This window comes from Chrysochloris asiatica, unplaced genomic scaffold, assembly GCF_000296735.1.
Source record: "Chrysochloris asiatica unplaced genomic scaffold, ChrAsi1.0 scaffold00115, whole genome shotgun sequence".
Classification (NCBI taxonomy): Eukaryota; Metazoa; Chordata; class Mammalia; order Afrosoricida; family Chrysochloridae; genus Chrysochloris; species Chrysochloris asiatica.
The window spans coordinates 4,643,780-4,655,743 of record NW_006408633.1 but is presented as its reverse complement, the minus strand read 5'-3'; the positions used below and the strand labels follow the sequence as shown (position 1 = coordinate 4,655,743).

The 11,964-nt window shown below is 37.5% G+C and overlaps 1 protein-coding gene across 2 annotated transcripts in view; it reads left to right on the top strand.

The window, feature by feature from the left end:
* Positions 1–11,964, top strand: part of SRP72 (signal recognition particle 72kDa) — a 48,107-nt gene that overhangs the window by 24,995 nt on the left and 11,148 nt on the right. For both annotated transcript variants that reach the window (XM_006868045.1, XM_006868046.1), the window contains 7 exons: positions 217–289; positions 2,179–2,243; positions 3,778–3,873; positions 5,146–5,249; positions 5,389–5,466; positions 6,922–7,059; positions 9,261–9,298. In XM_006868045.1, the coding sequence (XP_006868107.1) occupies positions 217–289; positions 2,179–2,243; positions 3,778–3,873; positions 5,146–5,249; positions 5,389–5,466; positions 6,922–7,059; positions 9,261–9,298 (592 nt within the window). The remainder of the gene's footprint in view (positions 1–216; positions 290–2,178; positions 2,244–3,777; positions 3,874–5,145; positions 5,250–5,388; positions 5,467–6,921; positions 7,060–9,260; positions 9,299–11,964) is intronic.

Genomic DNA, 11,964 nt, shown 5'->3' with positions numbered 1-11,964 from the left:
GGGGCCTCAATGGAGATGCAGATGACATCCGTCTTTCAGGTGGGTCTTCGGTGAATGCTGGCTCCCTCAGGCACGCTTGCTCCAAAGATGGAGAAGTTCAATCTTTTAATGATGGACTTAAAATTTTAGATAGCTGAGATCAGTAATTTATAAAGCTAGTTGTGTGATTTAAATGTGTGTCTTTTTCATCCCCCTCTCCAACTAAAAACATTTTAGGAATTTTCAGATCAGCATCCAGAAAAAGCAGCTGAAATTAAGCTGACCATGGCCCAATTGAAAGTTTCTCAAGGTATTAGTGATTTTTAATAATGATTAAATTATATTATTACGATTATTTTAATGTTTTATTGTGAATTATGTGATAATTTAAATGGGAGAACATTCGTTTTATATTCATCGTATTGCCTATCATTTCATTGCCATGGTTACAATCCCCTCCATGTATCATCAACCAACCAAACCAAAGGGTGTACCCTACAAGCCTGCCCCCTACACTGCCCTCCTCCCCCCAGTCGTCAGCACATAGCCCCTCTCCCTCTCTGGGTCTAAAGTCTCCCCAGCTGCTCCATCTCTCGTCTCTGTCTCCATCTCTGTTGTCACTGCTTCTCTTGGTAGGGTCCCACTCTCCACTCTTCTCCCTTGATGATCCCAGGGACCTCCGTTCCTGGACTGCAAAGCCAGTCTCTCCCCTCCCTTTGCTACAAAACGTCTACCTTTACATTTGATTAAATTACATTTTAATGGGACTGTGATTTCTAAATTTTTGTGTTGATGAAGCATTATTACTGCTGTTTCAAACATGAATCTAGATTTTGTGTGAACTCCAGCAGGTTTAACAGTGAGTTAGTTGGCTTTTATGTTATTCTTAAATTGTTAGAATGATTTTCAACCTATGCCTTGAAAGGTAATAAAACCAAAGGTATCCTCTGTTTAAAAAACTGTACATACTCAAATATCTCTGGTGTGTCAAATACAGAAACATTTAAGTCTGTTACTTAGTAATGTTTGTGTGCAATAAGGGTTTACTTTGCACCCCAGTTTTCAGGGTTTCTTACCCATTTATTCTTCATTTATACTTTGCTGCCCTTGAGGGAGGGACACTAGGAAATTTAATGAGACGTGACGTTTTGAACCTACATTGACTTACCGTTTAGCTTTGTGGTGTCCAGTATGGTCGATACTACTTACATACAGCTATTTTCAATTTAAATGAATTAAAATTAAGATTTAAAAATCAATTCCTCAACTACCCTAGCTGCATTGCAGAAGCTTAGTAATAATGACCTGTGGTTATTATTGGACATTGCAGATATAGGGCATTTCCATCATCACAGAAAGTTCTATTAAGCAGTCCTGATGTAAACTGCATTCTTAACTGGCCTAATTTTGGGGGGTGGGGTTTGGAGAAGGGGGATGAGGGGATTGAAAAATTCAGTGGTTTTTGACTTCCAAAGGGGAATAGTATATAAACATTTTGTTTATTAAAATTTCAATGAGAAAGGTTGACAATTAGGAACAGTCTCTGAAGTTTTTCATAGTCTATGAAAATAACCTATTAGGTTGAGAAGCACTGCTAGTCTCTGATATCCTATTCTCACATTTCCTACCCTCCCTTCTTTGTCTTTTTTCCTTTTCCCTACCCTTTCTTTCCTTGTCCTCCCTTTTTTCTTTCTTCATTTTACTTTTGCAAGGATTGTTGTCCTGAAGTTACTAGAAAAGAGCCTGTAATCTATTTTGTTTTTGCCTTTCAGACTTTTGAAGGTTTGCTAAGTTGTTGAGGTTTCCAGTGAGTGGAAAATCAGAATTTTAACCCTCCAAAGTTTTTCCCGTTGCACTGGTATCTGCAGTGACACATACCAAGGCTCCCCACTTTCTACTTAGAGTCTGAAAAAGGAGAAAGAAAACTCAACAGGCTGCTGGGAGTTGACATTTGTTCTGATAGTAGTCCTGTCATGAACTTGTTTTGTGGAGTCAAATTAAGCCGGGCGTATTCTTTCTTTGAAACTCAATTTCCTTACCTGTAAAATGATTAAATAGAATAAAGCTTGTATAGTTGAGATGTTTCAAATGATGTTTATGTTTGCCTTCCTTAGTAGTGGGGAGGAAGTAGAATTCCATGAATTTTTCTTACAATATGGTTTCTTCAATATAATGCTGAATTTGTTTTTAATTTCTAAGGTAATATTTCCAAAGCATGTCTAATATTGAGAAGCATAGAGGAGTTAAAACATAAACCAGGCATGGTGAGTTTGTAACTAAAATATTACAAGCATTAAAAAGGATTGGAATTGATAGTCCACTAGTATCTTGATGTTTCTTTGTATTTGCTTTAATGTTTACTTTTTCTTTATATACTTGTATAGTGTATGAATAGTAATTAAAGTAATAATAATTATTATATGGCATTAGTTTAATTTATTCTGTGCTCTGTTTGCATTGGTTTCTTATTTATTCAAATGTGATGGATACTGTGTAAACCTTACCTTGTCACTATAAGCCAGGCTTACATAACCTAAAACCTATATAGGGAATTTCTCAGCCTAAGTTGTTCTATCACACCATCAGTGTGATTTCTTTGAATTAAACCAGTTGAATAGTAGGTGGCCAGTAGCTTTCATTTTCGTTCTCTAGTGATAGATAATTCAGGCACCTTTGACTTAGATCACTAGTGTACCTATGAACATCTGTTTCACAGTACAGAGTAATTCTGTTGTGGTGATAAATATAGTTATGAGATGGTTTTATTCATGTTTTTATCCTCTAGTACAGCTTGTAGTTCACATTCATGTAGTGCGTAATAGTATAATGGTGATGGTGGTAGCAAGTACCGTTGAGTCAGTTCTGACACATAGCAACCTTGTATGGGGTTTCTGAGGAGTGGCTGGTGGATTTGAACCACCGACCTTGTGTTTAGCAGTCCAGTACCTATCCTACAGATCCTCACCGGTTACTGAAGTACTTTCTTTTTAGAAGAATCCTATTTTAAGAACTGGGTTATAGTTATTATTTATAAGAATCAAATGTGACCAAAAATAAGATGTTTCTAAAATTTGATATCTGGCCATCTGTCATCATTCAAGGAATTTATTCATCTAGATTGCTGACTTTATTGACATGGAGTTATCTATAGTAGTCATTCTTCACAATGATCAATTACATCTTCTCTTTTCCTGACCACTCTGGCTAGAGGTTGATCACTTTTATTGATCTTCTCAAAGATCTAGCTTTTCATTTTTGTTCTGACCTTACTCCTGCTGCTTTTCCCTCTGTCATGCTAATCCAGCCACTTAGGCCTTCTCGCTAGACACACTAGGCAAGCTTTTTGATTGACTCTGTAACTCATAGCCTATGTGTCTCACCGTGGAGTTCAGCCATGCTAGTCTGTATTCCTCAGTGACCATGCACTTCACTTGCACGTTTAACAATATCTTATTGTAGTAAAGTTCCTACAACTCTGAACCTAACTGTTTGGGGACTAGTAATGAAGCACCTGTGGACTGGTACTGGCCTGGGAACTACACTTTGAGTAGATCTGCTCTACAAAAAAGTTATGTTTTATAGATAGCTGCCTTTATATGTACAAAACACTCTTGTTGTCCGGGTCTTTTTCAGAATAAACCTGTGCTCTTTAAAGATAGTATTTTCATGATGAATTCAGTACTGGCAGAGAGCCTTGTAACCTTATTTGCTATTTCTCCAGTATTTGTCATTTTAAAAAAGTTTATTCTAGAATGGATTAGGTATTTTATTCATTCATTTATACTTTTGGCTGGGTAGGTATCTGCGTTAGTGACCATGTACAACCATGAGGAAGATATTGATAGTGCCATTGAGGTCTTCACACAAGCTATCCAGTGGTATCAAAACCATCAGGTAAATAAATTCATGGGGTAAGATGTTATGCTTTTATGTTACATAAAAATCTGCAGTAGTGAACTCAACATGTAAGAAATACTTTTAAGAAAATGGAATGCTATTCAGGTTGTCAGATTTATCTTTTTAAAGTATGCTATGGGTATTGTTGTTGTTAAGTGGCGTTGAGTCGATTCCTACCCTTAGCGACCCTGTATGGATTTCTGAGAAGTAGCTGGTGAGCTTGAACCGCCAACTTTGCAGTCTGTGCATTAACCCACAGTGCCATACCAGGACTCCATGCTATGTGCACAGTCGAGTTGATTTCAACTCATAATGGCTATGTAAAGACAGAGTACAACTGTTCCATAGGATTTTCTCGACTGCAGACTTTATGAGACCAGATCACCAGAGCTTTTCTCCCATGGAGCCACTGGTGGGTTCAAACAGTTGACCTTTCAGTTCCAAGAGTGCTTAATCATTGCACTGCCAAGGCTCCTTTTAGTAAATAAGGTTATTAGAAATAAGGAATGGCTGCAACATGAGAAAAAATTTTGTTGAGTCATTTTTTTCCTGAAGCTTCTTCTGTATGTGTGTATTCTCTGTTCTCAAGAACTAAGAATGGTGTTAATACATGAGAGTTGATTTTAAATGACTGGAGAGCCCATGAATAATAGTAATTGGTTCAATAGTAGTAATCATGGTCATTGTTATTATGATTGTATATCATGTCTTCCTCCAATATAAACAGCTTTGTTTTTCTCAGTTGGGAGTCTTGTTAAATGCTATCAAGTTGGTATAGCAACGCTGTGTAGAGGTTTCTGAGCCTGTAAATCTCTGGTGGAAGCAAAATGCCTCATCTTTCTTCTGTGTATGGACTTCAGTGTAGGCAAAATCTAATTTATAAATATACATACATACATGCGGGTGGCATTTACACTGTTAGCACTACTAATGCTGAAGGGACATCAGTGCTCTGCAAAGTACTCTGTTAAATCATTGTCTGAGAATTTTGCTATGGGGGAATATTTCTAGTTGTAGACAACCTGAATATAGAGGAGTTGTGTTCCACATTTATAAGTGTGAATTCCTTGTACTAATTTGTCTAGCAGCCTCCTCCCTGTCTTTGGGTATGATTTTGTTTTTGTTGTTGAAGGAATGCTGTAAAACTTAAGATCAGGAATGTAATAGGTATGTTATTTTTAAAGTCTTAATTAATATTAAGTTACTACTTGATAAATATTTAGCTCAAAAATCTCTCCTTTTTTATTCCTTTTTATTCTGAACCTGTAGCCAAAATCTTCTGCTCATTTGTCCTTGATCAGAGAAGCTGCAAACTTCAAACTCAAGTATGGGCGGAAGAAAGAGGCCATTAGTGACCTCGAACAGCTATGGAAGTAAGCTCTGGAAGGTGGAAGAAATGTAGACATTTCGTTGTTATTGCCTTTATTTAATATGTGGAAATGATTATGTCTTTTTATGTTATTTTCTCTAGTTTGATGATTTGTGTAGTAACTTTGTAATTTCTTCTTTCAGACAAAATCCAAAGGATATTCATACCCTGGCACAGCTTATTTCTGCGTATTCACTTGTAGATCCTGAGAAAGCAAAAGTGTATCCTTTTAGTGGTTCCAGACAGCTCCCAAACAGCACACTAGAGAGTGTCCAATGCCTTTGTTTTGACTAGGACTTTTTCTACTATGAAACCAAAACAAAACAATAAAAATACTTGTAACTAGTAAAAAAGAAAAATGAGAATTTTTGATCCAAGTGAATGCAGTGGTAGGTCCAACCTGGAGTACAGTTTGTTCTAGAAACAAAAGTTGTGCCCAGAATCAGAACATAGCCTATATCCTTCCAGGTTCCAGTTAGGTGGGGGGTGGTGAGGGTCAAATAACACAGCCTATATCCTTCCAGGTTCCAGTTAGGTGGGGGGTGAGGGTCAAATAATACAGCCTATATCCTTTCAGGTTCCAGTTAGCTGGGGGGGTGAGGGACAAATAACACAGCCTATATCCTTCCAGGTTCCAGTTAGCTGGGGGGGTGAGGATCAAATAACACAGCCTATATCCTTCCAGGTTCCAGTTAGGTGGGGGGGTGAGGGTCAAATAACACAGCCTATATCCTTCCAGGTTCCAGTTAGGTGGGGGCTTAGGGACAAATAACACAGCCTATATCCGTCCAGGTTCCAGTTAGGTGGGGGGTGAGGGTCAAATAACACATTTTATTTGGGTAGTTGTACATGATGAATCTAAAATGTCATTCTGATTCAAATCTCTTGGGTCCTGTGTTCATTTAAAGCAGTTAGTAGTGCTCCTAAAGGGGTTCAGTGCCCTGGTGGAGTGAACCTGCAGTGCTGAGCAACTAACTAGAAGTCAAAAACCCTTTGCAGTGAGTAAGTCTGTGCTTTATAAACTAGATCAGTGTTTTGGAGTGAAGATCTGGGTGGTGCTTACAGTGAACTGTAAATTAATCGCAAGGCTGTTTGTTCAAACTCACCAGCCACTCTTTACAGGGTTGCTGAGTCAGAACTGACTCAGTAGCACTTAATTGTAACCACCATCTTGAAGTACATTGCTGAGTTAAGGAATAGGACTCCTTTTTCAACTTCTTTTGTTAGAATATGTGGTATACCATAAACATTATGACTTGTTGATTTGTTATCCTGTAGAAGATATAAGAATTCTTTTTGCTTTTGATGTTGTTGTTGTTATGTGCTGTGGAGACGGTTCCGACTCATAGCGACCCTGTACAGAGTTTCTGAGGCTGTAAATCTTTACGGGAGCAGAAAGCCTCATCTTTCTCCCACAGAACAGCTGGTAGTTTCAAATTGCTGACCCTGAGGTTCGCAGCCCGATTCATAACCACTACGCTACCAGAGCTCCTTTGCTTTTGATGAAGGGCCTCAAAAAAAGCTTTCTTCTTTCACCTAATTCACAATAAAAAGTTTGAAAAAATAAATCTTTCAGAAATGAAACAATTCAGAAAGAAAAATTGTCTTTTTCTGTTGCTATAACTATGTTGGCAGATATAGTTATTTTATGTTCCTGAACTCCTGTTTTACCCCAGTCTTAGTAAACACTTGCCCTCGTCAGATAGTATGTCTCTTAAAGTAGATGTGGAGGCCCTTGAAAACTCACCTGGTGCTACGTACGTTCGGAAGAAGGGCGGAAAAGTTGCTGGAGATAATCAACCAAAGGAGCAAGGGTAATATTTTTCATTGTAACACACACTAATGCTGAGATCAAAATAGTTTTTAGTTTTTAATTATCTAAAATTATATATAAAGAGTCCTGGTGTGGCACTGTAGGCTAAGCATGGACTGCTAACCACATGGCTGTCAGTTTAAACCCACCAGTTACTCCTTGGAATCCTTGTACAGAGTTGCTGTGAGTCAGAATTGACTCCATGACACTTAATGACAACAGAATTATATAAGGCATAAAAAATAATGTGTGAATAAAATTAAAGTCCTCTTTGTTGCTTTTCCCTTTTCTTTTGCTGTTTCCAACCTAGCTCCCCTCACCTGTCCAGAGTTAGTCTTATTAGAAACCCCAAAATGAAGTAAGTTCAAGCTAGATCTTCAGGGGTTTTTAAAATAATGTGTCTTTCTAGTCCACTTAACTAGGTTGTAATTTTTTTTTTTCTCTTTCAAAACAGAGTTGGGTAATTGGTAAGAACACAAGTTCTTTTGTAACCTTTTGTTCTGTATTTTTTTCCTTAGACAATCATTAAGAAAAACACTGCCTTTTAAGTTGTTTTCGTTATAGTCCGGTTTTTTCATTGATTAATGATCATTATTTTATGTTAACTTACAATGTTTCACTTTTCACCAAGCCTAGGCAATGGTCGTTCCAATTTGTCTCCTTACAAACCATACTCCACCACTATTCCTACAGTTTCCCAAAGATCTCTGTCATTTCTTACTTCTGTGTCTCTGTTCATATTTTGATACCTCTGTTCTCAGCTTTCTCAAAGTCAGTATAATCGCCTCCAACAAAAACTGCAAAGGTTTTGTTTCTTTTAAAGAAATAATATGGTCTAGATTTGCTAGTTGGTGACCCAAAAACCCCACAAATCATCTTCTTTGCCCTCAGAAGAACTTAAGCTTAGCAAAAGAACCAGGTATTTAAATAGTAATTACAATAAAGGTTGTATGCACTATGTACAGGATATAAAGGAGGCACACCAGAGGGAGCCGTCAGTTTTTCCTGGGCACAGTGGGCAGTCAGGAGAGGCTTCATGGAGGAGGCAATTGTGTTGATTGAGAAAGATGAGAATAAGGGTATCAAAGTATGTGCAAAGACAGAAGTAAGACATGACAGAGACCTTTGGGAAACTGCAGGAACAGCGGTGGAGTAGGATTTGTAAGGAGACAATTGGAACGACTTATTGCCTAGGCTTAGTGAGAAATACAATACTGTAAAGTGCATTTCTCATTCGTAGATGTTCCAATAGAACTTTTACAATTGAGTAACTTGGTAGAGTGAATTCTTGAAAGAAATTTCTGTTGTCTCATCTTTCTAATTCAGTTTCATTATTCTTATAGCGGTATATCGCATAAGCATATATGCAGAGATAAATTTTTTATGGCTTTATCTTTGATATTACAGATTTTCACTGTAGTTGTCAGAGTTCCTATGAATTACTTTGAAGTATTTCCTGGATTTCTATATGCCCTTTTCAGTACTTTTTTTTTTCTTGGTCAGTATATTTAATAAAGGATTTGCTTCTTTTAAATATGTAGTGAATTTACACAGGTTCAAAATTTATAAAATAACAGTACAGAGTAAAAAGTCTTCCACCACTGTACCCAGCTACCTGTTACTTGTCTTGCATATACGAGTACTTGCAGAGGTATTTATATATACCATACATATGGATGTTCTGGAAAAGAGTTTAATCATCTGTTCTCTAAGGTCTTACCAAACATAGGGTAATCTGCCACTATATCATATATTTTCATGCATGTGCAGATTTCTTATCTATCTTTATAAACTTATATGTGGGACACCTAAATGTGCTTCAGTGTAAATAGTATCTGTTTTCTGTGACTAACTGTTCCCTCTCTTTCTAATACTTCCTTTAGAAAATAATAGTATCTGAAGCTTGAGTGAATTTAATCTGAATTAATACCCAATTTTGGTTGAGCAGGCGCTGAGTCTGGAACATAGTTATGATAAAGTGCTCGGCTGATTCTTTTACATACACTTAAGTCCTGGTGTGGTGCTGTAGGATAAGCACTGGACCACAAGGTCAGTTTGAACCACAAAATTGACGGTTCAAACTCACCAGCTGCTCGTACAGGGTCGCCATGAGTTGGAATCGACTCCACAGCACTAAAGAACAACAAGAATCTTCTAGAAGTACTTTATATGATCGCAGTAATGATTTTTTTCTCTTAGTAGCCAAGGAGATTTGAAAAAGAAAAAGAAGAAAAAGAAGGGTAAGACTTGTTACTATTTTTTAATCTTTAAATTGTTTTCTACATGATGAAAGCTTGAGTTTAGCTCTATAATCTTGAGACATATATATACTGCCTCCTTGGATATTAATGCTATTACTTTAAAGAGTTTAAATTCTGGAGTTTGAGTCCCTGAATTCAAATCCTTGTTCCAGAACCCTCTGTATGATAATGGACAGGTTGTTTAATGTATTTGCCTTCTGACTTTTTCATTTGTAAAATGAAAGTTTATATACCTTATATGTGCTTTTGGTGTGGTGCTGTAGGATCAGCACTGGACTGTGAACCACAGGGTCAGTAGTTCACACCCACCAAGTTGCTCCTTGGAGACCCTATACAGGGTCTCTATGCATCTGAATCGACTTGATTCCACTCTACAACAGTAACAACATACCTTAAAGGATTAAATAAGATACTATATGTAAAGCGCTTAGAATAGCACCTGGAACAAAGTTAACTTTTGTGTATTTTATAAGTACTATAAAACGCTAATCAAACCAACAGAAAATTTGCTATTTATATAATTGGCAGTTTAGAGAAAAAAATAACATTAAGGTAATTAATCCAGTAGTTCTCTTTTTCTTATGTTGCCCATGATACTGAATCCCGTTAGAGTCATGGACTGGTTGTTAGAATAAGTCAGGGCTTGTCACTTACATCCAACAATACAGAGAGGGCCTCTTTCCAAGTCTTTTCTCATTAATTTGATTGGGCCCATATACGTCACATGTCCAGCCCTGAATCAGGGGATTGCCACACATTGACTTAGACTGTGTTTAATCCATGACAACAATGAGTGGAATTACCAAACTTGGTTCAGACTAGTCTGTGATTATCCCTACAGTCTTAAGTCTTTGGGAGTTTTGTGGTAAAAATCTGTTTTGCCTATTTCCATTTTAGGATTCAGGTTTCCCAAGTTTGTTGTTTATTACTATTCCTTTGCTTGCTATTGTTAGGTGTTTCAAGTCAGTACCAATTCATAGTGACCCTGTGCACAACAGAACGAAACACTGCCTGGTCCTGCGCCATCCCCACAGTCGTAGCTTGAGCCCATTGCTGCTGCCACTGTGCCAGACCATCTCGTTGGGGGTGTTCCTGTTTTTCACCTATCCTCCACTTTACCAAGCATGATATCCTTCTCCAGAACCAGTCCCTCCTGATAATATGCCTGAAGTATGAGAGATGAAGTCTAGTCACTCTGGCTTCTAATGAGTATTATGGCTGTACATCTTCCAACACAGGTTTGTTCTATCAAAAGAAGATAGAAGGAATACAAAGAGTCACTGTACCAAAAAGAAATGGTCAATGTTCAGCTATTTCAAGAGGGAGCATATGATAAAGAATCAACAGTATTGAAAGAAGTCCAAGGTGCACTGACAGCATTGGCAAGGAATAAAGCTTCAGGAATTGATGGAATACAAATGGAAATCTGGCAACAAACTGACCCAGCACTGGAGTCACTCATCTATGCCAAGAAATTTGGAAGATAGCTATATGGGCAACTGGTTGGAAGAGATCCATATTTGTGCCCATTCCAAAGAGAGGTGAACCAACGGAATGTGGAAATCATTGGGCAATATCATTAATATCACATGCCAGTAAAATTTTGCTAAAAATAATTTAAAAACGGCTGTAACAGTACAGTGACAGGGAACTGCCAGAGCTTGAAGCCGGAGTCAAATGAGGATGTATAGAATGAGGGATATCATTGCTGATTTTTTCACATACTTTAAATAAGTGAAGTCAAGCATCTTTTCACATGGTTGGTGTCTACTTTATTTTTGCTATCTTACCCTAATTATGTTTTGTTTGTTTGATAAGTGCCATTGAGTTGATTTCTGATTAAAAGCAACCCTCTATAGGATTTCCAATGAGCAACTGGTGGCTTTGAACCATTGATCTTGTGGTTAGCTGTCTAGTGTTTATCTTAGAGCAACACGTCAGGAGTCGGTACCTTAATTATAGCTGTGTCTTTTTTCCCCTCTTGATTGATGATTTAACCATTACTTATAAAGCACAACCTATATTAATACGCCATTGCAAAGTGTGAGTATTCCAGACACTTAATTGTGCTCATGAGGAATCTACATGGACCAAGAAGCAGTTGTTCGAACAGAACTTGGGAACACTGAATGGTTTCAGATTTAGAAAGATGTGTGACAAGGTTGTATTCTTTTACCATACTTATTCAATCTGTATGCTGAGCAAATAATCTGAGAAGCAGGCTTATGCAAAGAAAAGTGTGTCATCAGGATTGGAGGAAGACTCATTAACAACCTGCCATATGCAGATGATACAACCTTGCTTGCTAAAAGTGAAGAGGACTTAAAATACTGATGAAGATCAAAGAACACAGCCTTTGGTATGAATTGCATCTCATTGTAAAGAAACAAAAATCCTCACCACTGTACCAGTCAACAACATTCTTATCAATGGAAAAAAGATTGAAGTTGTCAAGGACTTCATTCTTCTTGGATCAACTATCAACAATCACAGAAGCAATAGTCAAGAAATCAAATGATGTATTTTATTGGGCAAATCTGCTGCACAAGACATTTTGAAAGTGTTGAAGAGCAAAGATGTCAGCTTGAGGACTAAAGTGCACCTGACCCAAGCCATGGTATTTTCAATAACCTCATATGCATGCA